At 45.7% G+C, this 22,021-nt stretch overlaps 1 protein-coding gene across 1 annotated transcript in view; it reads left to right on the top strand.

The window, feature by feature from the left end:
- Map3k14 (mitogen-activated protein kinase kinase kinase 14) overlaps positions 1-22,021 on the top strand; it is a 46,071-nt gene that overhangs the window by 4,253 nt on the left and 19,797 nt on the right. Inside the window, exons 2-3 of the mRNA XM_070027934.1 lie at positions 19,216-19,491; positions 20,549-20,618. Of these exons, the coding sequence (XP_069884035.1) occupies positions 19,236-19,491; positions 20,549-20,618 (326 nt within the window). The 5' untranslated portion in view covers positions 19,216-19,235. The remainder of the gene's footprint in view (positions 1-19,215; positions 19,492-20,548; positions 20,619-22,021) is intronic.

Genomic DNA, 22,021 nt, shown 5'->3' with positions numbered 1-22,021 from the left:
CATTTTGTTTTCTCTTGGGGAAGCTGTGTTGATGGCTGAAGAGTCATTTCTAAAGTGAAGCTAGTGTTTAGAAAAAGTAGATCACCGGATGTGGAGCCTCATGTGGAGCTGGGTTCAGATGAAAATGAAAGCAGGTGGCAGGAGCACTCGCCTTCAGGCTGAGGTGAGAGCAGAACGCATGGACCCTGCTCAGCCTCTGGCTGGCCCCACAGCCTGCATTTGATAAGTGTCTTAGTCATTTTCCAAGCAGCTTTGCTTAGGTGAGCAGGGCACTTTCTCTGGAAGGTGAGTCACCCAAGCAGGGATGTAGCTGACAGATTGCTCCTCTCCCCCCCCAACCCCTCCCCACACAGATTTGCACAGGAAATTCTGAGCAGGCCTGATTGAACACCCTTTTGCCCAAGAGCACCCTCATTCCAGCCCAATGGCTTGCAGGCAGAGAAAGAATGGGAGGTTGCTGGGGCTGGATCATGTGGATAGGGCACTGAGCCCTAGTCAGCAGTGTCACTGCACTCCTGAGTCCAGCCACCTTGAGAGTGGAAAATGGCCCATGTCCAATGACAGTCAGCGAAGCTACAGGAGGGGAGCTTTGGCCCCAGGGAGCTGGGAAATCCCTTGGCAGAGAAGAGAAAAATACAAACTATACTTTGATATGAAAGATCTTTTGGGGAACCCTTTTTTACCCCTCTACCCCCTTGCGTTGGGAGCTTGCAAGAGCTCCAGTGACTGGAAAGGATCAATTTCACCCTGATTTCAGAAAGTTTATGGAACTCCAGGCCCACCTTGCCATGTTGTCTACATTTCCAAGGCCAGGGTTTGGATTTGGAAGTAGCTTGAGGGAGCCTGACCCATCTTTGCTGCCCAGTTTCTGGTGGCTGACCCTCTCCCACTAAAACTACCATCAGATACACATTTGTTTACACTGTGTTCTTTTTGTATGTGTTTGCCAATACTGGGGCTTAAGCTCAGGGCCTGGGCGTTATCCTTTAGCTTTTTCATTCAAGGCTGGCACTCCACCACTTGAGTTAACATCTCCACTTCTGGCTTTTTTTTTTTTTTTTTGCTGGTTAAGAGTCTCTTGGACTTTTCTGCCTAGGTTGACTTTGAACCATGACCCTTGGATCCCAGCTTCCTGAGTAGGTATTATAGGTATAAGTAACTGACACCTGGCTCATACTGATGTTCTTGGAATATGCAGTTGGTATTGAACTTGACCACTGATAGTCAGATCTGACTATAAGCGCATTCAAGATTAAGATCATCCATTAGATGAGCTTGACTTTATAAAGCTATAGAAAAGGAACTCGTATTCCCAAGTTTTCCCCAGCTCCAGTACCCACATCCCAACAGTCTGGGGTAACTATCAGTCAACTTTCAGCAAACTTCAGGCTGGCATAGCTAAATAATCTTTGGCTTTAACTACACTGACAAGAAAGAATTTTTAACCTCTATTTTGCAGAAGATAGACTTGCCTAAAGGCACTAGTTAATGGCTAAAAGCCAGGCTCTTTGCTCTGTGCCCTTCCACCACTGGATAAAGGAACTACTCCAGTTCCTGCCCTTATTCCCCCATGCTGACTCCATCACCCAGAACCTTCCTGCAAGTTCCGCCAGGCCTGGGAAGGGTGGAACCTGAGCAGCTGCAGCTCTGCGTCTAAGAAAAAGTAAACAGAAAGCTGTTTATTTGACGCTTTCTTGTACCATGAAGGTCATGTGATCAAAAAGAGGCCAAGGTTGATAAGACTATATGATTCTGGGCAGGGTTAGCCAGAAGTCTCAAAGGTTGCTTGTATTTCAGGGCACTTCCCTAGGTCCCCAGTGTCTCACCCAGAGTGGGCAATTGATTGAGGTTTCAAACCAGGCACCAAGAAGCTCTTTTGTGTCTTTCTTCTCTGAAGAACTGGCAGGTTGCTCATAGTTTGCAGGTACCCAGAGGAGCCTAGTCAGGTATCATCCCAGCTGGATATGTCTGGCTCCTGTCAGTGAGAAACTCTTGAGGCCAAATGTAATGTCATATCTGGATGGTGGCCCCTGTTATAGTAGTTGAGATCTACCACACTCCTGCCAACATTCACCTTTGTTTTTACTAGATGATAATTAGTTCTGTGGATACTTAGGGATAGCTGGCAGGCTTAAGAGGAAGCAGGGAGGGCTTTGCCAGCCTCAAATGATGGTGCAATTGCCGACTAAGATCACATCTGCAAGCCGGGTGCTGGTGGCTCACACCTGTAATCCTAGCTACTCAGGAGGCTGAGATCTGAAGATTGAAGTTCAAAGCCAGCTCTGGCAGCTCATGATACTCTTATCTCCAGAAAAGATACTCTTACCACCAGAAAAGCATAAGTGGCACTGTGGCTCACAGTGGTAGAGCACTCGCCTTGAGCAAAAGAGCTCAGGGAGAGCACCCAGACTCCAAGTTCAAGTCCTATGAGAGAAAAAAAAAGTCACATCTGTAGTCCTTTGCCCCAGGAGAGTTAGTTGGGCAAGCCTGGCTAGCAGGCTCAACTAGTAAATCGCAGTGCTTTGAGAGGCAGGAATAGCTCTACAGAAATTAATGTAAAAGACAAAAACCCATGTACCAATGTACCAACCACCTCCCACATAGCACCCATATCTACCTGAGACCAGGTGTATATTGTACAGGTAGGGGTTCATATTCTCACACAGTTAGAGATAAATGGGTTTCCAGGTCAGCATTTGGGAAATGGGCCAATTAGGGGGCTTGTAGGACATCTTGTAGGACACTGTCTTCCTGGGGTACAGCCACCATGATGTAACCTCTTTCTTCAGGGATCTTGCTCCATCTCTTGAGTATGCCAGATGAGGCCCTACACATCCCACTCAGCCTAGTGGGCTTTCTGCCTGTGACTCTCATTTGTTTCTCAGGACTATTATCAGTTATTCTGAGAATACTTGCTAAGGATAAACAATTCAGCCAAGCTCAAGTAGGTACTACAAGACACAGATATCCTCCACTGATGGTGGTTCAACTTAGAGTTTTTTGAAGTAATGATGATGTGGAAGTGACAGGCATTAGGGAGAAATTTTTTTTGCCAGTCCTGGGGCTTGAACTCAAGGCCTAGGCACTGTTCCTGAGCTTTTTTGCTCCAGGCTAGAACTTCACCACTTGAGCCGTAGCACCACTTCCAGCATTTTCTGTTTATGTGGTACTGAGGAATTGAACCCAGGGCTTCATGCATGCTAGACAAGCACTCTACCACACTCACAGCCCATTAGGAAGAATTTTGAATTGAATCTTTTCCTAGGTTAGCAATAATGATTCAAAACTCTCTGGGAACTCTGGGCAGAAACAGTGAGCCACGGCCCCAGTCAGTCCAGCATCACAGGGGACTTAATTGTCCCTCTAACATGTGCTGTGTGGTTAAGCTATGACATTTGATAGGTTAGAGGTATTGGTTTATAACATTTTCACTTATGATTAGATTCTTGGAACATAAAACCATCATGAGTCAAGAGGCACCTGTAAAACCCAGTAACTTGTCATATGATTCCTTCAAGGAGCTCACTGTGGGGGAAGATGAACACGGAAGGAGACACCATACAGATCCCCTTGGATACCCTTTCCCCAGACTGACCACTGGTAACTGCTAGGCACAGAGCTCCTTGGCAGGAAGAGCCCCCTTTCCAGCCTCTGTGGGTGTCTGAATGGGAACACCCCAGCATTTCTCTCATCTCTGGGCCTATTCCACTTGTCAGCTTAGAACAGGAGCTTGATAACAATCTGGAAACTTTAGCACTTCAGGAGAAAGCAGTATGTGTTCGAAAGTGATGGTGCTGGAGCAGCAAGTGTGGCTCAGGTAGTAGAGTGCCTGCCTAGAAAATACAAGGCCCTGAAAAGAAATAGCTAAATAAATAAATAAATAAAGTCATTGCTGGTGGGGATGTGTTCAAACATAGTTCAAGGCAGAAGCAGAGAGTAAATGGCCAGCTATTAGGGACAGGCTGGAACAGAGGACTGGCAAATCCTATGCTCTGAGCCTCTCAGTCTGACTTGTCGTTAGAAGGTACAAAGTCTGATCCCTGACTTCCTTTCCTGTGTATGCCAGTGCTGTGGCTTGAACTCAGGGCCTCATGCTCTCATTCAGCTTACTTGCTCATGGCCGGCACGCTACCACTTGAGCCAGGCCTCCAGTCCAGCCTTTTGTTGGTCAATTGTACATGGAGTGTCTCTGACTTTGCTGCCTGGGTTGGCTTCCAACTGAGGATTGTAAGTATGAGCCACCACCAGCGCCCACAAAGCCCATGATTTCTTGACAGCCAAGGTCAGGATTCCAAGAAGGCCTTTCAGGGTCACAACAGGGAAAGCTCCCTTACCTATCTCAGTCATTAACCTATTCCCACTGGCCAGCCCAGCTCCTGGAACATGGTAGCTACTGGATAAGCATTTGTCATTGAGTAAAAGTGCAAACTCCTCTGTGAGATCCTCCTGATCTGAGTGAGAGACATGGGAAAGCCATAGGCTGTTGCCCAGTTTTCTGCCCTTTACCAGAGAATCAGTATGAGATCTTCCCAGAACATTTCCCTTAAGATCTCGTATCCCAAACCCTTTTCCTCCCTTTTTGGAGAGAAAGGACCCCTTATAGTAAGTGAATGTATCACATGTAGTCTTGCTGCTCATTACTCAAGCTGGTCATTCTAGCTAGTTGGTCTAAGTATATGTAGAGCAATGTCTGAAACTAGGCCATGGTCAGTTTTTACTGTCTTAAGAGCAGAATAGGCCATGTGCTTTCTGCCATTTCCCACCCCCTCCACCACCACCACCACCACCACCACCACCACCACCACCCCGCCCCCAGGCATTGGAAGTCTTCTGTGGAAAGCAAAGCTATTTGGGCTTCTTGTTTATTCTGAAGTTCCTCAAACTAGTTCCTCAATTTCAGAACTGGTCACCAGTGACTACAATGAACTTGAATTCTCCTTTATAGGAAGCTGAGTTTGTCTTTCATATTCTCTCTCTCTTTCTCTCTCTCTCTCTCTCTCTCTCTTTCTCTCTCTCACTCTCACTCTTACTCTCACCCTCCCTCCCTCTTTCCCTCTCTCCTTTCCTCTCCCTCTTTCCCTCCTTCTTCCCCTCCCTCCCTCCCTCCCTCCCTTTCTCTCTGTTTCTTTCTCTCTCTTTCTCTCTCTTTCGTGTATGTGCTGGTCCTGGGGCTTGAACTCAAGTCCTGGGTGCTATCCCTAAGCATTTGTGTTCAAGTGCTCTACCACTTGAGCCACATCTCCACTTGGCTTTTTTGATGGTTAATTGAAAATAAGAATTTCACAGACTTTCCTGACCAGACTGGCTTCAAACTGTGATCTTCATATCTCAGCCTCCTGAGTAGCTAGGATTGCAAATATGAGCCATTAGTGCCCAGCTCACACTCTATTAATACAGTCAGGCATTGGGTCTACTTTCAACAGGATTAACTGTGGCTTGGGACTGCTTCTAGCTCAGAATCAGTCCAAAAGATTAATAAAGACAATTGTTTTATGTAGCTAGAATGTTGCTTATAATGATGACCTATAAAGCTTTTATTGTTTGATTTTCATTTCTTGTGTTGGAACCCAGGGCCTTGCACATGCTAGGCAAGTGCACTACCACTGAGTTACATCCCTACCCCCAAGAAGTAAGTACATTTTCACTTATCAAACAAGTTGATTGTAGCCCTGTGGTGTGGCACATGCTTATAATCCCAGTACACAGATGACTAATGCTAGAGGATTGTGAGTTCAGGGCCAGCCTGGACTATACAGTGAGACCCTATTTCCAAAAAAAAATTTAAAAAGGACAGAAAGAAAGAAACTGGTTGTTTGTCATGGCTAGTGTTGAAAGTGGCTTGTGGCTCTATAATCTTTGGAAACCTCATTGTTGAATAGTATACATACGTTGCTGTGCAACTTCATGAGAATATCCAATTATACAAAAAGTACCCTTAGGAAGTGGCACTGTGGCTCAAGCAGTAGAGTGCTCTCCTTGAGCTGAAGAGCTCAGGGACAGTGCCCAGGCCCAGAGTTCAAGCCCCACGACCGACCAAAAACCAAAAACAAAAAACAAAACAAAAAGTACCCTTACTTGCAGATTTTAACAGTTTGTGGATTTCTTTTTCATAGCATACATTAAAAAGATTTTGCTTGGGCTGGGAATATGGCTTAGTGGTAGAGTGCTTACTTAGCATGCATGAAGCCCTGGGTTCAATTACTCAGTACCACATACACAGAAAAAGCCAGAAGTGGCACTATGGCTCAAGTGGTAGAGTGCTAGCCTTGAGCAAAAGAAGCTCAAGGACAGTGCCCAGGCCCGGAGTCCAAGCTCTAGGACTAGCCAAAAACAAAGAAAAAAAAAAAAACTGAGCTGGGCTTCAGTGGCTCATGCCTGCAATCCTAACTTTTCAGGAGGCTGAGATCTGAGATATCAATTCCATATCAGCCTGGGCAAGAAAGTCTATGAGCCTCTTATCTCCAATTAACCAGCAAAAAAAGCTAAGGGACAGTGCCTAGGCTTTTGAGTTCAAGCCTCAGTACTGGCACACACACAGAAAAACGTTCTATTGGGCTGGGAAGATGGCTCAGTGGTAGAGGGCTTGCCTTGCATGCATGAGGCCCTGGGTTCGATTCCTCAGCACCACATAAGCAAAAAAGAAAAAACCAGAAGTGGTGCTGTGGCTCAAAGTGGTAGAGCGCTAGCTTGAGCTGAAGAGCTGAGGGACAGCATCCAGGCCCAGAGTTCAGGCCCCATGACCGGACCAAAAAAAAAAAAAAGTTCTATTTATTCCTCCATTCCAATTCCATATTGATCTGATCAATGGTGCTCCCTACAGCATCCTTTCTGTTTGTCATTGACTCTCCTACTGAAAGAAAGTTGAATAGAAAGTGTCATCCTAACACTGTTCTTTGAAATTGAGCAAATGATCAGTGTCAAGGGCCTGGAGACAAAGTTCTTATCTGGCAGCTGATTCCCAAGGCTTTGTTGCAAAAGAACAATAACACAGACTACAAAAGCTCAGAGCCAGACTTTATAAAAATGAGCAGCAAATTTGATTAAGAAAAATCAAATCATGTCATTTGCAAGAAAATGGATGCAATTAGAGGACATTATACTGAGCAAGATAAGTCAAGCTCAAAAAGCCAACTGGGGTATATTTTCATTCACATATGGAAGCTAGACCTAAAAGATGTACATATTCATGGACATTTACATTTGTATGTTTACCTATTTATACAAATTTTATATGCATATACATAGAACATCAATCTAACTTTGGGTCTGCCTAGGAGATTGAGGGAAGGAGAGAGGGAAAGAAAGAATGGAACATAAATAATTTGGAAATACATTGCAATGATGTGCAAAAAATCTGTGTATCAATAGGAAGTTGGGGTGCAAAGAAATTGCAGATATGGGCTAAGAAACTCAGTGTCACTACAAGTTCACATTAAAGCCTTTGCTTTCTACTCTTTTTTTGTCTTTTTTGGTCCAAGACTAGGACTAATGTGGTATCTCATTGGCTGGTGCTCTACCACCTGAGCCACATCTCCAATCCCTTTCTCTACTCCTTTCTCTAGAACATGAGCAGTTATTATTCATGCTTCCTGATTTAAGATGCTTCGTCCTGGGTCAGTCCCTGTGTTTTCACTAACAGATCTTTGCCCTGTGACAGCTTCAGCATTTGGGTCCCAATTATTAATGCTTAGATCATTGATAAGGAGCTTCAGTGCCAGGGCTAAGAGTATGGCTTTGACATAAAAGTCCCATGTGCAAATCTTCCTCCTGTCACTTCCCTGTAATGTGGTCTTGGGCAAAATTACTTGACCTACTGATCCTCAGTTTCTTCCTCTCTATCAAGGGTATCCTGCTCACAGAGTTGTGAGGATTTAAGAAATAATGCATAATACATAGCTAATAATATAGCTGCCATTGTTAGTTTGTGTTAGTGTTGATAGCAGTATGTATTTCAGTACACACAAAATGGCAGCAGATGTTGAAACCACCCAAAGATGACTACCCAAAGGATAACCAAGACTAACTCTACCAAGAAGTTGTGGGTCCCAGCTCATTTCGCACCACTGGTTCACTGCCAAGTCTCTTTTTTTGCTGTGGAAATAGGGGCCAGATGAGGGTGCAGAAGGTTCTCCAAAGACATCCATAGGGATTACTGATCACTTTGCCCCTGTGCCCTTAAGATTCTTTTCCTCCTCCTCTGGCAAAATCTGTTCCAGCCTTTCAGTCTGACACTTGGACTACTAGTTAGAAGAATGCAAAGAGATCTCAGCATAGGCAAGGTCATTCAGAGAAGAAAAAAAAAAAGAAAGAAAGGAAGGAAGGAAGAAAAAGGAAAGAAAAGAAAGAAAGAAAGAAGAAAGGAAGGAAGGAAGGAAGGAAGGAAGGAAGGAAGGAAGACTGCTCAGCCAGGCGCCAGTGGCTCATGCTTGTAATCCTAGCTACTCAGGAGGCTGAGATCTGAGGATCACGGTTAAAAGCCAGTAGGGGGGGGAGGGGGGTGGCTGGGAAGGGAGGTGAAGGGTAAACAAAGGAGGAGGCTGCAATGCTTGGTAAGAAATGTATGCATTATCCTGCCCATGTAATTGTAACCCCTCTGTACAGTATGTTCTCAAATAAAATTAAATTAAATTAAAAAAAAAAAAAGCCAGTATGGGCAGGAAAGTCCATGAGACTCTTATCTCCAATAAACCACAAGAAAACCAGAACTGACACTGTGGCTCAGTTGGTAGAGTACTAGCCTTGAACTAAAGCGATGAGGGACAGCACCAAGGCCCGCAGTTCAAGCCCCACCACCACCAACAATAACAACAAAAAAGACGGTTCATTTTTGTGTGTGGGGTGGGGGATTATGTATGCCCATACTGGGTATTTTTTTTTTTTTTGCCAGCCCTGGGGCTTGAACTCAGGCCTGGGCACTGTCCCTGAGCTTCTTTTTGCTCAAGGCTAGTACTCTGCCACTTGAGCCACAGTGCCACTTTTAGCTTTTTCTGTTTATATGGTACTAAGGATTCAAACTCTGGGCTTCATGCATACTAGGCAAGCACTCTACCACTAAGCCACATTCCCAGCCCCCATAATAGGTCTCGAACTCAGGGTCTCATGCTCTCCCTTAGCTTTTTTGCTCAAAGCTGGGGCTCTGCCACTTGAACTACATCTCCCTTCCAGCTTTTTACTGGCTAATTGGAGATCAGAGTCTATCACACTTGTCTGCTCAGGCCGGCTTTGAACCTCAATCCTCAGATCTTAGTCTCATGAGTAGCTAGGATTGTAAGGGTGAGCCACAAGCACCTGGATGGATAGAAGACTGCACATCTTGAATCTTCAATCTCACTGGAAGTTCATTAACATTTATGAAGTGTCACTACATGCCAGGCAAAGTATGGCATATTTAAAGTTTTTCTTGCAATGATTCATCTTGTAAAATCCTATTATGTAGATTTGAGGATACCTGTTTCACAAATCAAATGGCCCGCCCAAGGCCACACACTAGTGTTGAGGGACTTCAGTTTGCATTTGGCTCTTTATTCCTGTTACACAGCTAGAAGGCTGTCCTTCACCATTAGTAAATGATATTATGGAATAAATCATCTCCAAAACTCTTCTGTTCCTAAGATCAGTGTGGGATTCCTTTAGTTAGGATTCAATTTCAACTATAGAAGAAAAGATGGAGAAATGATGGTACATGTGCACCATGGAATCTCATAGCATCATTTGAAAAGTGAAATCGATTTCTGTAGGCTGAAATGAAACTGTATTCATAAGTGAAAGATGTAGTCTGTGTTACACAGTTATTAGGTATATATAATAATTAGGTATGTTTTATTGTATGTTTATCTGAAAACCTAGTTGTTTGTGAATTATGGTAATGGAGCAGATGATATATACCAAATATAAGTTTCATAGGTTGCAGGGAGAAGGGAAATACTGCAGAGAATCTTATGATATAACACTTTCTTTTCTTTTTTTTGGGGGGGGGGGAGGTCCAGTCATGGAGCCTGAACTCTGGGCCTGGGCGCTGTCCCTCAGCTCTTCAGCTCAAGGCTAGCGCTCTACCACTTGAGCTACAGCGCCACTTCTGGCTTTTTTCTTTTTGCTTATGTGGTGCTGAGGAATTGAACCCAGGGCCTCAGGCATGCAAGGCAAGCGCTCTACCACTGAGTTAACTTCCCAGCCCTGATATAACACTTTCTAATAAACAAATATTTTTATTTTTGATGTTGTCTTAAAGAAAAGCAGAGCCCTGCCAGGCCCAGCTCATGCCTGTAATCATAGTACTCAGAAAGAGATCTGGTGATCATAATTCAAAGCCAACCCAAGCAGAAAAGTCCATGAGACTCTTATCTCCAATTAACCACCAGAAAACTGGAAGTGGCACTGTGGCTCAAGTGTTAGAGACTGGCCTTAAGCTGAAGAGTTTAGGGGCAGTGCCCAGGCCCAGAGTTTAAGTCCCACAACTGAAGGGGGAAAAAAAAGCAGAGCCTGGGCTGGAGGCATGTCTCAAGTGGCCTGCCTAGCAAGATTAAGACCCAGAGGTCAAACCTCAGTACCACAAAGAAAGAGGGGGAGGGAGGACCATTGATTATATATGAGGAAGATAGGACTGGCTGGCCAGAAAAATTTGTCCCCTTGATTTTCCCATCTAAGACCGGCCCTCCAATATTACCTTCCATGTAGGCAGTAAGACAGCCAGTAGTGTTCTATGTGGCCCAGCTTTTCCATTTTTCATAGTCTTTCTGGAGCTGCTTAAGCTAAGAATATCCATGTAGCCCACAGGAGTGCAGATCTATAACCACTTCACACACTCATCACTGATAAGCAGGGATAAAAGCAGGGAAGCAGTGGCCACTGAGGTTGAGGGCAGCTAATGGAACAGTCTCTAAGCATCTTCTTACTTCTGAGTCACCACTGATACAACTCATAGTCCCCAGGGAGAACAAGAGTAGAGAGAAATGAAAAACAAAACCAGGAGGGGCAAGCTTGCTGGCTGTAGCCTCTTGTATTAGTAGCCCAGTTGCCAAAGTTCAGTGACTGCCTTAGAGGTGAGAGGGAGAGAGAGACAGAGACAGAGAGACAGAGAGACAGAGAGAGAGAGACAGACAGACAGACAGTGAGGAGAGACAGAGAGAGAGAGAGACAGACAGACAGACAGACAAGAGACAGAGACAGAGAGTGTTTCCTAGTACCAGGGCTTGAACTCAGGGCTTGTGCTCTCACTTGGCTTTTTTACTCATGGCTGGTCCTCTATCACTTGAGCTACACCTCCAGTCTGACATTTTGCTGGTTAATTGGAAAGCCAGAACTGGTTTTGAATTGTAGATCTCAGCCTCCTGAGTAGCTATTAGATATTTTTGTCCCAGTTTTTTTTTAATTATTGTAGGGGTTTTAAACATCTTTGATTATGCATCTTTTTCTGCATTTCTATTTGTTGTATGAGTTTTGAGTATAAAAAGTGGATATTGTCTCTCGGTATAAAGCTTCACCATCTTTAGGGGTCTTTTAGCTACATTATTTCATCTGATAAATAAAAGGGGAAGAAGCCATGATTAAGGGTCAGCATGGAGGTGTGTAGAGAGGTCACCAGGTGCTGTGGACAGTCAGAAAAGGAGGCTGAGCCTTGGGAGGGATTTCCTAGCGGTGGGAAGCCTGGGAGTCTCTGTGAAGGATAAGCAGAAATGTCAGGTGACCCACCCATGAACAGGGCCCATCGAGCAAGCCATTAGAAGCTTGTGACCTGTAGAGAAATCAAACTACCAGAGCCAAACCCTGTTTAGGGAAACCATGGTCAGATAGATTATAGACAGCAGACTTGGGGCTGGGCCCTTAAGCAGTGCAGAGCCAACAGATGTCATTAGAACGTGAGGTTGTCTCAGGGCCTGGTGTCAGAGGTCAGGAAGAAATGAAGTGGATAAGACATTTGCTAGCAGAATAGACTGTCCTAAACCTCAGAAAAGGGACCTTGTAGGCAGCAATGTTTCTATCAGTGTTCTATTGGTGTTGCCAGGTGTGTGGTGGAGACTGGAAGACTGTTGTAAGTTTTATTCCAGAGATTTTATTTGCCTTGCAGTTGGACCTGTGGGATTAGCAGTAAGGCAAGTAGTTGTGGGTATGTTGGGTTTCTTTTTTGATAATTGATGGGTACGATTTTAATGATTAATGAGCTTTCACATTTTATATCCTTCTTAATGGGAAATTCTTATGCAGAAATTACTCTCCTGGGAAGTGGGCTTCAAGCTGGCCAGGGAGGCAGTTTCCAATTCCACTAACTGAGTTTCTTCAGGAGTGCCAAAATGTGGGGCCCAGGGTTGCCCCTTTCTCTTCCTTCCCATAATTACTGGCCATGCTGTCTCCCCATCCAAAGGAAAGAATTCAGCAAGCCTCACAGAGCCTTGAAGCTTGTCTTATTGTCCTGTCATTGACTTTGAGGCTTTGTTGGGCATTATAAATTATCATTATGCCCATGTCCTGAGTATTCTTTCTAGTATGAGTATTACATGGTTCTGGTTAGTTTGAGCCTAGCATCTGTTCCTCGGATTGTCATTGCCATGACAAAATACTTGGCATAAATAATCTAAAGGCAAGAAGTCTTTAATTTTGGCTCATACTTTCAGCCCACAGTCATTGGCTCCTGTGTTTCTGGGTCTTGGTGAGCAGAATATCATGGTGGTGGGAACATGTGGCAGAGGCTGCTTAACCTCATGGTAGACAGAAAATAGAGGGAGGAAGGGATCATGGACTGGGCAAGATATAGCTCCAAGACATACCTACATTGACCTGTGTCTTCCAGCTAAGTCCTGCCTCCTAAAGTTTCTAGCTTCTCCCAAAACAATGCCACCGTGGAGGGAACTAGTCTTCAACCCATGAGCCTACAAAGGACATTTCATATGCAAACCATAACCATGCCTCTTTCTGCCCCTTTACGTTCAGCTGTTCTGTATAATTGTGTTTTGTTTCTTTTAGTCAATATCTAGTTGTATTTCTTTAAATTCATGTATAGCATGATTAATGACCTACTTTGGCCACTTTACATTCATTTTTAAAAATCATCTGTTTTGCTTCTTTCTACCTACTTTTGTTGCTTTCTTCTCCCTCTCCTCCCCTCCAGCTTTCTGTTAGAGTAACTAGCACACAAAGTTATTCATGAATGCTAATGGTGAAGACATTTCCCCAGCATTTACACACTCAGTGAACACTTGCTAAGTGTATGTGAGAGGCTGCCATAAAAATGCTTCCCCAAGGAGATAGGTCTGAAAGGATAGAGGAGATCTGGGCAGGTATTTTAAGAGTAGGAAAGGAGGCTTTCCTCATAAAAGAGGAATAGAGTGAGCAAGGGAAGAGAATCAGAGGCTTGCCCTGCCCATGGCTGCTCTGTTGGGGACCTCAGGGTGCACCTGGCCGGATGGCTGTTTTGCCAGGCCTGCTCTTTCTGTCTGGCACTTCCCTAGGTTCTTCCTTTTACATAGCCCCTCATTTTTTGATGAGCCTTGGGTAGCTTGATGATCAGGCTGAAAAGGGGAAGCATCAACATGACATTGGTTTTCAACCAGTATCTTATTAAGGAAGTTGAGTCATTCTGCTTCTGCTGCTTATCCCTGTGGGCATTCAGAGAAGGACAAGTTTTACTTCCAGAATGAAAGCGTCAAGAGAGAGATTTGTTTTGGTCTCTTAGTGGACATTTTCCAGATGATCCTGAAAGACAGAGATTTTTATTTTCCCTTTTTTATATAAGGAGAGCCAAGACTCCCAAGTATGGAATGCCTTCAATGAGGCTAAGAAGTTCCAGTGGCTCAGTGATGGCTTTTAGCAGCCTGGTCAATGGCAAGGGAATAAACATTTGTTTTGCATCCTCTATTAGCCAGGCCACCTGGTTGGCTGTTTGTGTACTCTCCTTCCCCCAGATCTCGACACGTCCCTGTAGAAGCTAAGAGCAGTTAGTGACCTGTTCAGGGTTAATGTGTAGGTTCAGGAGACAGAAGGCAAGTTCAACCCCACCTCCTGTAGCCATGCAACCTTTTTGGCATGTAATTGAACTTCTCTAGGCTATAGTTTCGCATCTGAAAATAAGATCAATATTGATAGGTGCTTAGTAAATATTGACTGTTATTTTTCTGGATTGAGACATCTGGCCTTCACATAATCCTGACATTATCTGCAAATAGAAGAAACCTCAGAAGGTTTTCAAGGCCACTGGTTTCCACACTCATTTCTTGGCGACCTGGGTCCTTGGTGGAAGAGAGGAGGTGAGCAGGTAAAGATTTTGCCTTCCCCCTTATTCAGAGAAGCCCTTTCTAAAGCAGGTTACATGTTCTTTCATATTTGGGGGTAAAAAAAATTTTTTAAGGAGAGGAAAATGGCCCTACTGCTCTTTTTTGAAGTTGACAAGGCCGAAACAATGACAGCGCTTTCACAGTACTGTACTTCCAAAAGAGGGAACTAAAGTGTGTTATACTTTAGAAAAGTGATCTTTGCTGGATACTGATGACTCCTGCCTGTGATCCTAACGACTCAGGAGGGTGAGATCTGAGGACCAAGATTGCAATCCAGCCCAGGCAGACAAATCCAAGAGACTCTATCTTCAGTTAAGCAGCAAATAACCAGAAGTGGAGGTGTGGCTCAAGTGGTAGAGCATCAGCCTTGAGTGGAAAAGCCAAGCCAAAGTGCAAGGGAGGCCCTGAACAATAGCACAATTCCTAGTACAAAAGGAAACAGAAAGGTAATCTTCTTTAAAGATCAACATTTAAAATGTAATATAAATTTTGTAACGTTTGTGAATAAAAACCTCATTCCAGTCCCAGAACTCTAGGAACAGAAATTTCTCTGTCAGAAAAAAATTGCCAGCATAGCCTTAGACCAGCAATGCCCAACAGGACTTTCTACCCAATGGAAATGTGTTCCATCTGTGCTATCCTTTATGGTAGCTATTGCCACAAAGGAACTGGCTTTTAAATTTGATTTAATGGTAATTAAACCACATATTGTTGGCTGCTACCATTTTGGACAGTGCCTTTAGGGTATGGAAAATCATCAATGAACCTGTCAGAAGAACAGATTCTAGGGCTAATGACCAATCATTTGATTCAGCAGGTCTCTAGGAAGGGTATACCTTCCCTCCCCGCCCCCCATCATGGGACTTGAACTTAGGGCCCAGGCACTGTCCCTGAGCTTTTTTGCTCAAGGCTAGTGCTCTACCACTTTGAGTCACAGCTCCACTTCCAGTTTTCTGGTGGTTAATTAGAGATAAGAGTCTTATGGATTTTCCTGCCTGGGGTTGGCCTTTGAACCATGGTACCAGCCTCCTGAGTAGCTAGGATTACAGGTCTGAGCCACCAGAGCCCAGTGGAAGGGTACATTTTAAGAATCCATTTGGGGCTGGGAAGGTGGCTCAGTGGTAGAGCACTTGCCTTGCATGCTCAAGGCCCTGGGTTCGATTCCTCAGCACCACATAAGAAAAAAGCCAGAAGTGGCGCTGTGGCTCAAGTGGTAGAGCGCTAGCCTTGAGCTGAAGAGCTGAGGGACAGCACCCAGGCCCAGAGTTCAGGCTCCACGACCGGACCCCCACCCCCCAAAAAAAGAAAGTAATACCATTTAAAAAAATCCATTTGGTTATTCTAACTTGCACCCAGGTTGGAGACCACTGCATTTGAGAGCTCTTCTTTGGAGTAGAAGAGTAGAGATAGAATCAGGAATGGATTCTTGGTCATGACTTACTAGGGAGACTAGAGCAACTTCCTTTGGAACGCCAGACCTTTGGTAAATTCAGTGAATGCTGTGGATCCCTATTCCGGAAAAATACAAGCCACATATCATTTCTGGAGCTCACAAGTCTTGAACATAGATTGAGTTGCTGTTACAGATATTGCCCTGGGGCTGGGAAGATGGCTCAGTGATAGAGTGCTTGCCTTGCATGCCTGAGGCCCTGGGTTCGATTCCTTAGCACCACATAAAGCAAAATGAAAAAAGCCGGAAGTGGAGCTGTGACTCAAGTGGTAGAGCGCTAGCCTTGAGCTGAAGAGCTGAGGGACAGCGCCCAGGCCCAGAGTTCAGGCCCCACAACCGGACCCAAAAATATATATATATGTTGCCCTGGTTTGATCTGGTAGCACCCCAGTCATTCCCACCCCCAGATTTCTGCAGGATCAGCAGTGCACAGGAGATTAGGTAGAAAGTGTACATCAAGCCTGAAAGATTGCTGAGGAAATTCAACTTCTTTCCTTTCCTTCCTTTTTTCCCCCGGGCTTGTGGGAATAGCCCTTGCCATTGCTCCAATCTCAGCCCCTATGTGACAAGAGAGCAGGGGGCTGAATGTACCAGAGATAGAGGGAGTTGGGGTCAGGGTCCAGGCTGAGTAATGGAGCAAGATCTTGACCTCTCTTCAAAGGCAGAGGCATAACTGACCCTCACTTAGTCACCACTCCCCCACATGTTGCAGGAACTGGGAGGCAAGCCAGCAGTCAAAGCCCAGGCTGGGTAAGCCACCTGGCCAGCCCTTCCAGAGTTAGTGTAGAGCCCTGAGTTTTATGGACCAGACCCAATGAGAAGTGAGGAAAGGCAAGAAGGAGGAAGAGAGCAAGCCTGTGTGTACATGGAGGAATGCTGCCATCAGGGCAGAATGTCCGGGGAACAGCCTTTTGAACTTGGAGGTTGTTATTGAGGGTCTGAGTCATGGTCATGTGGCACAGGAAAGCTAGCCACAGGAGAAGCTTTACTGCTCCAGGGCTCTGATTTTCTGCTCCTGAGAGGTAAGGGTCAGCCTGTTTTCCCTATGCCCTTCACAGGTTCAGCTGCCATCTGCTGGGTCAGCTTCTCAGTAGCCTCCTTGCCAGTCTGCCTGCCAAGCTGGGGATGAGTCACTGGGCAGTGCACAAGAGGCCTTGGCCTCAACTTCTCCCCGGAAAAAGAGGGCCTGGTATGTGTGGAAAAGGATCAGGGTTCCTGGCCCACTGCCCAACTAGCCACCAAGATGAAAAAATGGCTCCTAGGGTGAGGGAGAGTACCTCACAGCCTGTCTGGAGGAGCTCTTGCTCCAAATGAACTTTCCAGAACACGTAATTAAGCTATGCTGGGCAGAGAAAGACTGTCTGAGCCAGAGGACTAAGTCTCTGAACAGCAAGGCACTTCCCTCGGTCTCATCTTCCTCAGTTGTCAACTCAGTGCTCCCTTCATGCTTAGGATTATCCTGTTTCTTAAGATCATGGCAAGTTCTTCTTTGTCCTTTGATCTTTCTCATTCAGCCAATATAGATCGCTTCTCCTTTGTGCCCCCCCTCCTCCTCGTTCAAGAGCCTGGACCATCCATTCCTATCCTTGAGTTTGCCTGTGACCTTGGAGACTTGGGAATGGGTACTCAGTTTGAAGACCTAGGCTCTGGGCCTTGGCCCTGCCCTGCCACACATGGGCTTGGTGACCCTGAGCAGGTTCCCACTTAGTGAAGCCTCAGGTTCATCATGTGGAAATAAAGAGAATAGAGCAATTGTAAGCACATACATACTACTGTTATGTTTAGAGGGTGGTTGTTGTTGCTTTGTTTTTAGATCACACTTCCCTTGGAGGAAAGGCTAAAGAAAGACTCTAGGCCTTAGCTTAGTTCATCTCTGAGGGTGGAAGGGCTATAGAGATAAGAAATCATTGCAAGAAAACCAGCCTACCTTATTGACCTTTCACCAAATTGGAAGTCAGAACAACTTCAGCTAAACACTGTTCTCTTTCATGGCAATTCTAGTCTACAGGCTGTTCACACAGACTGTTAGCCATTCATGGGGCTGCCATCCTATGCAGCTTCCTAGGGAAGACAGACTGGTCAAGATGGAAGCCAGAAAAAGGTGTAGTCTCATGCTTTGTCCTCAGATCTCTAAGAGTACAGGTTGATGTGAGAGCCTTCAGTAATAATGTTACTGCTAACATTGACTGAAAGAAGAATAATACCTACAGGTTTTCAGCAAATAGGTTTAGATATTAGGAGGTAACATGGCAGCTCCTTCTGGATTGCCACAAACAAATGCATTTTGGGAAAAGAGCCAAGGACTGAGTGCCATTTATTTTGCAGGCTGTATATTATAGACTTTGTGAGATGTATACACATGTATATGTTTATTTACAGTCATGCACTGCATGATCAGTAGTAGGATGCATAGATGACTATATAAGATTGTATCAGCTGGGCACCGGTGGCTCATGCCTGTAATCCTAGCTACTCAGGAGGCTGAGATCTGAGGATTGTGGTTCAAAGCCAGCCTGGGCAGGAAAGTCCTTGAAACTCTTATCTCTAATAAACCACCAGAAAACCAGAAGTGGTGCTGTAGCTCAAGTGATAGAGTGCTCGCCTTGAGCTGAAGAGCTGAGGAACAGCGCTTAGGCCCAGAGTTCAAGGCCCACGACCAAAAAAAAAAAAAAAAGGTTGTATCATGAAATGATGGCTTGGCTTGATTTATATAGATACATTTTATCATGTTCATACCATGATGAAATCGCCTAATGACACATTTCTCAGAATATGTCCCCATCTGGGCTGGGAAGGTGGCTCAGTGGTAGAGCGCTTGCCTTGCATGCCTGAGGCCCTGGGTTCGATTCCTCAGCACCACATAAGCAAAGAGAAAAAAGCCGGAAGTGATGCTGTGGCTCAAGTGGTAGAGCACTAGCCTTGAGCTGAAGAGCTGAGGGACAGCGCCCAGGCCCAGAGTTCAGGCCCCACGACCGGACCCCCCCCCAAAAAAAAAAGAATATGTCCCCATCATTAAACAGTGCTTGATATTTCTATCAAGTCCATATACCTACCTGTGCTAGATTCTCTCCCTGGGAGAAAAGCCACTGTGGACAGTGTGATATGTTCCCCTTGAGGGCAAGGTGAATGTGGAGTCAATGAGGCGATGGTTTTGGAGGATGGGATTCATCAGTCTGTCTTAAACAGTAGGAGAGGATGCAGCCATTGTAAAGGCAGGAAACCACCAGCTCACTTGTTTGGCTCATCATTGTCCTAGAGGCGGGAGGCTGGATTCTTTGTTGTTGGTCCAGTGGAGGAGTCTGTTTATATTGGGTGGCCTGTAGGGCTTAGGGTGCCCCATAGATAACGTGTATATATGTTACAAGGTTGGTCCCTTGACTGCTCAGAGTGTTTGGAAGATACATGTGTATAAAGCATAAAAAGCCCACTGTGTTTCTCCTCCAACCCAAACCTGACCAGTGCTGCCACATGGAATGATCTGCTCTGTTTGTCTTTCCTCAGGACGAGTGTGAGCCTGGGAGATGGCAGTGATGGAAGTGGCCTGCCCAAGTGCCCCTGGCTCTGCAGTTGGGCATCAGAAGGACCTCGCCAAAGCCAAAGAGAAGACACAGTCCCTGGAGAATACACAGAGCTGCGTCTACAAGCTTGAAGCTGTGGAGAAGAGCTCTGTATTCTGTGGGAAGTGGGAGATACTGAATGACGTGATTACCAAAGGCACAGCCAAAGAAGGCTCTGAGGGCGGGCCATCCGCCATCTCCATCATCGCCCAAGCTGAATGTAAGAGTGTAGGGTAGCTGTGGGCATGGGAACAAGAGGGCAGACCTATGGGTACGTGGATGGGCATGAAGGCGGCCATCTTCTAAGTCCTCTAGGGAAGAGAACAGAGTGAGAACTCCATGAGATTCTCACGAGGGACAATGTACAATAAGAATTGTAAAGGTATCAGGGCAGAACATGGCAAATAGAGGCTGTGCCCACTGTCAACCGTGCAGGGGGAAAAAACTGACATGCAAGACTGTTGAGGGCTTTTTGCAGGATCATCAAATAGCCATTAACCTTCCCTTCTCCCGTAACTGGAGAGGCCCAGATAAGAAAGGCCAGGTTCCCTGGAAAGCCCCATTGGGGCCTGCAGGTCCTTCACTACCTTCTACTTGAGATGGCCGCACCCCAAAGAATGAATGCCCTGCTCTTGGGCCTGCTGGGCTGGTCTAGAGGTAGCCAGCCTCCACAAGGTGAGGCCAAGTCTGGCCTTCCCCTTCTCCTAAGAATTGGTGGCTTGCCAAGAATTGGTGTTTGCCACCAAGCAGGCCAGGAAGGCCTAGCGGTGTTCTCTTAATATCCACCCCTCCAGCCTGGGAAGTCTCTGGGCTACAATCTGGAGACTGACAGCTCATAGTGGAATTTTCCACATGTATATATCCCTTTGCTTGTCTTTCACTACCTTCTGGTTAGTTTTTGAGGAGAGAACAGAAATTTAAATTGCGCCAGTCCACACATAAACATAGTAGCATACATTGAGTATTCACTGTGTAGCAGGTGCTATGTAGATCATCCTGGGTAGCCGGTCTCACTGAAGTTTTACGGTAAGCAGAATAGGCCAGGTATTCTCTGATCCTCGTCTTACAGACAGCCCCTCTTCTCTTGACCTGTACGCTGAAGGAAGGGTGACACCAGTGAGAGAAGGTGGCGATGGCTTGGAGGCAAATCACCTGACAGAGGTGGCCTGAGAAGGGGGTGTGGTGGAGGGGGGTGCTCTCTCTAAAACAGTTCTTTGCTCCATTCACATTTCCTGGTCTTGTTTATGCTAATTCAACTCCTTTTTCTTGACTTAAAGGTGAAAATAGCCAAGAGTTCAGTCCCACCTTTTCAGAACGCATCTTCATTGCAGGGTCACAGCAGTACAGGTAAGAAGGTGGATTAGAGTAGGAAAAAACTAACACTCCTGACACCTCCCCCCAGCTGCCCACCTGGGCTGCTTCCACTCAGCTCCTGGCTCTGTTTCAGCACCTGGGCTGTGTTCCTGGCCACTCTCCAGCTGTTCTGGCCCAGCTGCTCTCTTTGCCAGATCAGCTTTTCAAAGGCTGGTCCCAGCTTGTGGATGACTGACCCTGGCTCCCATCAACTTGATGCTTTATTTTTATTCTCTTCCGAGTCCTTGATGCACCCTATTTCCCATAAACAGGGAGAATGTCAACAACAGCAGCTATCTCCTGGTGGTGGGGCCATGAGCTCAGGCACAGAGGGGCCGCTGTCCTGTCCTTGCAGGAGATACCAAAGTGTCTTATTCCTGTGACATCTACCATGCAGGCATGAAGGCTGTGGAAACGGAAGGGACATAGATTTGAGCTGCTTAGTGACCAAGTGTGGCTTGTTGCCCTAAAGATGACTTTTGGCAACTAAGAGTTTAATGTAGAAATAGTTCCCTTCCTTAATCTAAGCCAATTTCCTTACTGGTATTTACAAAGTAAATACCAGGGTCTGAGGGGGGAGGGGGCAGGTGAGAGGCTGCTGCTCTAGGCCCAAGAAATATTCCAGTGTTTGGTTAATTCTTTATATTGTCACAAGGTGCCTTTGGCTTAGAGAAGGAGGTTTCTTTCACCTGCATGAGAGAAGACTGCAGGCCTCCAGCACACTTAAGATTCAGGGAATCTGCCACCTTTATGAAGGCAGAAAGTGAGGCCAAGAGAGGTTTGCTGACATTCTGGGCTGCTCCATGACTATTTGCAGCTGCTCTTTCTAAAACTCCACTGTTGCCAGTTTCTTTCATATCTGGCAAGGGCAGGAGCTGGCAGAGCCTCTGTAGTGCCACCAGAGAAGAGCAGGCACCCTAGTAGCTGAGCACCAGCCGTAGAAGGAGTCTGTTTGGCAACTCCCAGCCTTCCTATGGCAACTAGCTAGCCCCAGGAGCTAGTGAGGATAGAGATAATAAAAATAACTACTCTCCTCCGTCAGAGCTGAGAGTGCCTGCCTTGATTGTGACCCCTTTCTGGGGCAGCCTACCTGGGGAGCAAAAAGAAGCTGAGTGTACCCCCCACACACACCAGTGGTAACCATTTGTGGGCAGCCTGCCCTTGGGTCAAGTATTAAGCTAAGCTTTTTTTCTTTCCATACTAGGGATTGAACGCAGGGCCTTATGCTTCCAAAGCAGCTGCTCTGCCACTTGAGCTACCACTCCAGCCTCCTTTTGCCTTGGTTCTTTTCTTTTTTTTTTTTTTAATTGTGAGAATACCATACAGAGGAGTTACAATTACTTGGGCAAGATAACGAGTACATTTCTTATCAAGCATTTTTGCCTCCTCGTTGTTTC

Source organism: Dipodomys merriami, unplaced genomic scaffold (assembly GCF_024711535.1).
Source record: "Dipodomys merriami isolate MVZ:Mamm:240054 unplaced genomic scaffold, mDipMer1.0.p SCAF_19, whole genome shotgun sequence".
NCBI lineage: Eukaryota > Metazoa > Chordata > Mammalia > Rodentia > Heteromyidae > Dipodomys > Dipodomys merriami.
The sequence above is the reverse complement of the archived record's forward strand: the minus strand, read 5'-3'. Positions and strand labels throughout refer to the sequence as shown.